General features: G+C 63.9%; 1 protein-coding gene across 1 annotated transcript in view; it reads left to right on the forward strand.

The window, feature by feature from the left end:
* Window positions 1-5: 5 nt before the first annotated feature.
* Gdf15 (growth differentiation factor 15) overlaps window positions 6-2133 on the forward strand; it is a gene marked incomplete at its 5' end in the record, with an annotated part of 2343 nt that continues 215 nt past the window's right edge. The window contains 2 exons of the mRNA XM_015488901.2: window positions 6-174; window positions 1444-2133. The exon at window positions 1444-2133 is cut by the window's right edge and continues 215 nt beyond it. Of these exons, the coding sequence (XP_015344387.1) occupies window positions 6-174; window positions 1444-2084 (810 nt within the window). The remainder of the gene's footprint in view (window positions 175-1443) is intronic.

The raw sequence follows: 2133 nt of genomic DNA on the forward strand, positions 1-2133 counted from the left end.
GCCGACCCGGCCTCCCGGGGCCATCGGACACCCACCCCGAGGCCGAGCCCGATCCCTGGTCCCGGGAGTTGAGGATGCGCTACGAGGACCTGAGGGCCAGGCTCCGGGGACAGCAGAGCTCGCGCGACGCCGCGCCCGGCCCCGCCCCCGCCGTGCGAATCCTCAGCCCAGAACGTGAGTGGCCCTGGCGACCCCGGGGCTCCCCCGTGTCTGACTGTCCCACGGGCCCAGGCCCCGCCTCGAGGCGCCAGTTTTCCCGCCTCTGAAATGGGTGGGTGGGAACTCTCTGTCCCCTCCGGAGTCCGACGGGGAAGGTGGCCGCCACCTGTTTGCAACGGGCCGGGGCCAGGCTCGCCCCGGGTGGGACCTCAGTCAGGGGCCGCAGATGTGCAAAGCCAGGCTCAGAGATGCCAGGGGTCCCCCGAATGCGCACAGGGCCTGGGTAGCTCGGGGACCCGGTGGGGAGACTGGTCCTGCCCCTGCCCAGAGGTCCAGGAGGAGGGATGAGGGAGCAGCGGGGCGGCCAGCGACGAGCAGAACCTGCAGGAGCCGGATCGGAATCTGACGCAATCCCTCATCAAGATGTTGGAGTCGCGGGGCAGGCGCCCCAACAGGGGAGGGAGGTTCTCCCTCTGCGCACCCTCCACAGAGGCTCCAGGGGGCGCCGCTGGGACCCAGGAGGGGTGGAAGCAGGGGTCTGGCAGAGAAGGGCACTTCCCCACACGCCCCCAATCCTTGCCCTGCTGTGTGACTCCTGGTAAATCTCTAGCCCTCGCTGAGCCTAGAGCTGGGTTGCAGGCTTTCAGACGGGTCTCCGCAGACCCTCCACACTTGCACCACCCTGGGGGACTGTGTTTTCCGGACCAAGTCATCTGGAATGTGGGGGGCTTGGTGCTCCTCACTCCTTGGTTTGTAGAATCAGGTCAGACCTCCTGTGAGGTATTTTTGAGCTTAGCTCAGTGGTCTGTGCCTGTAGTCCTAGCTCCTTGGGAGGCTGAGGCAGGAGGATCACTTGAGCCCAGGAGGTCAAGGCTAGCCTGGGCGACACAGTAACACCCAACCCCAATAAATAAATAAATCAATGATTTTTTTTCTTCTTTAATGAGAAGGAAGCAGGCCAAGATTCGAATCTCAGATTCACCGATTATTGGATATACATTCATTCCTTCAAATGTTTACTGTGTACACTGTGTGCCCGGCACGGTGGCAACCAAGCCAAGAGGGACTGAGATTCTAGGGAAGATGAAGTACTTACCACGAAATAAAACAAGATGGTTGTTATTTAGGTGGCCTAAAGGGATGGGGACAGCCACGCTGAGATTCCCGGGAAGAAGCTGTGCAAAGGCCCTGTGGTGGGGTGCTGCTTGGTGTGTTGGCAGGATGGTAACCCCTTTTCCTCGCGCACAGTAGGGTGACCAACTCTCTGATCTCTTTTTTTCCCAGTGCGACTCGGCTCCGACGGCCACCTGCACCTGCGCCTCTCCCGGGCCTCGCTGACAGAGGGTCTCCCGGAGGCCTACCGCGTGCACCGGGCCCTGCTCCGGCTGTCCCCGACACAGACGAAGTCGTGGGACGTGACGCGGCCGCTGAAGCGTCAGCTCAGCCTCAGAGGATCCCGGGCACCCACGCTACATTTGCGACTGTCGCCGCCTGCGGACCTGCCACTGGCACTGTCGCCCTCTGCCGGGCCTCAGCTGGAACTGCATTTGCGGGCACGAGCCGCCAGGGGGCCCCGCAGCGCGCGTGCACGAGGCTCAGACGGCTGCCCGCTCGGGCCCGGGCGTTGCTGTCGCCTGCAGACAGTCCGAGCGACGCTGGAGGACTTGGGCTGGACTGATTGGGTGCTGTCGCCGCGTGAGCTGCAGGTGAGCGTGTGCGTCGGCGAGTGCCCCAGCCACTACCAAGCGGCCAACACGCATGCGCAGATCAAAGCGCGTCTGCACGGCCTGAGGCCGGACGCGGTGCCCGCCCCGTGCTGTGTGCCCTCCAGCTACGACCTCGTAGTCCTCATGCACAAGACCGACCGCGGCGTCTCGCTCAGGACCTACGACGACCTCCAGGCCAAAGCCTGCCACTGCGCATGAGCAGCCCCGGCCTCACTTAGTCCAGCGCCTGCGCAATGGAAGTGGCCTC

Source organism: Marmota marmota, unplaced genomic scaffold (genome assembly GCF_001458135.2).
Source record: "Marmota marmota marmota unplaced genomic scaffold, marMar, whole genome shotgun sequence".
NCBI lineage: Eukaryota > Metazoa > Chordata > Mammalia > Rodentia > Sciuridae > Marmota > Marmota marmota.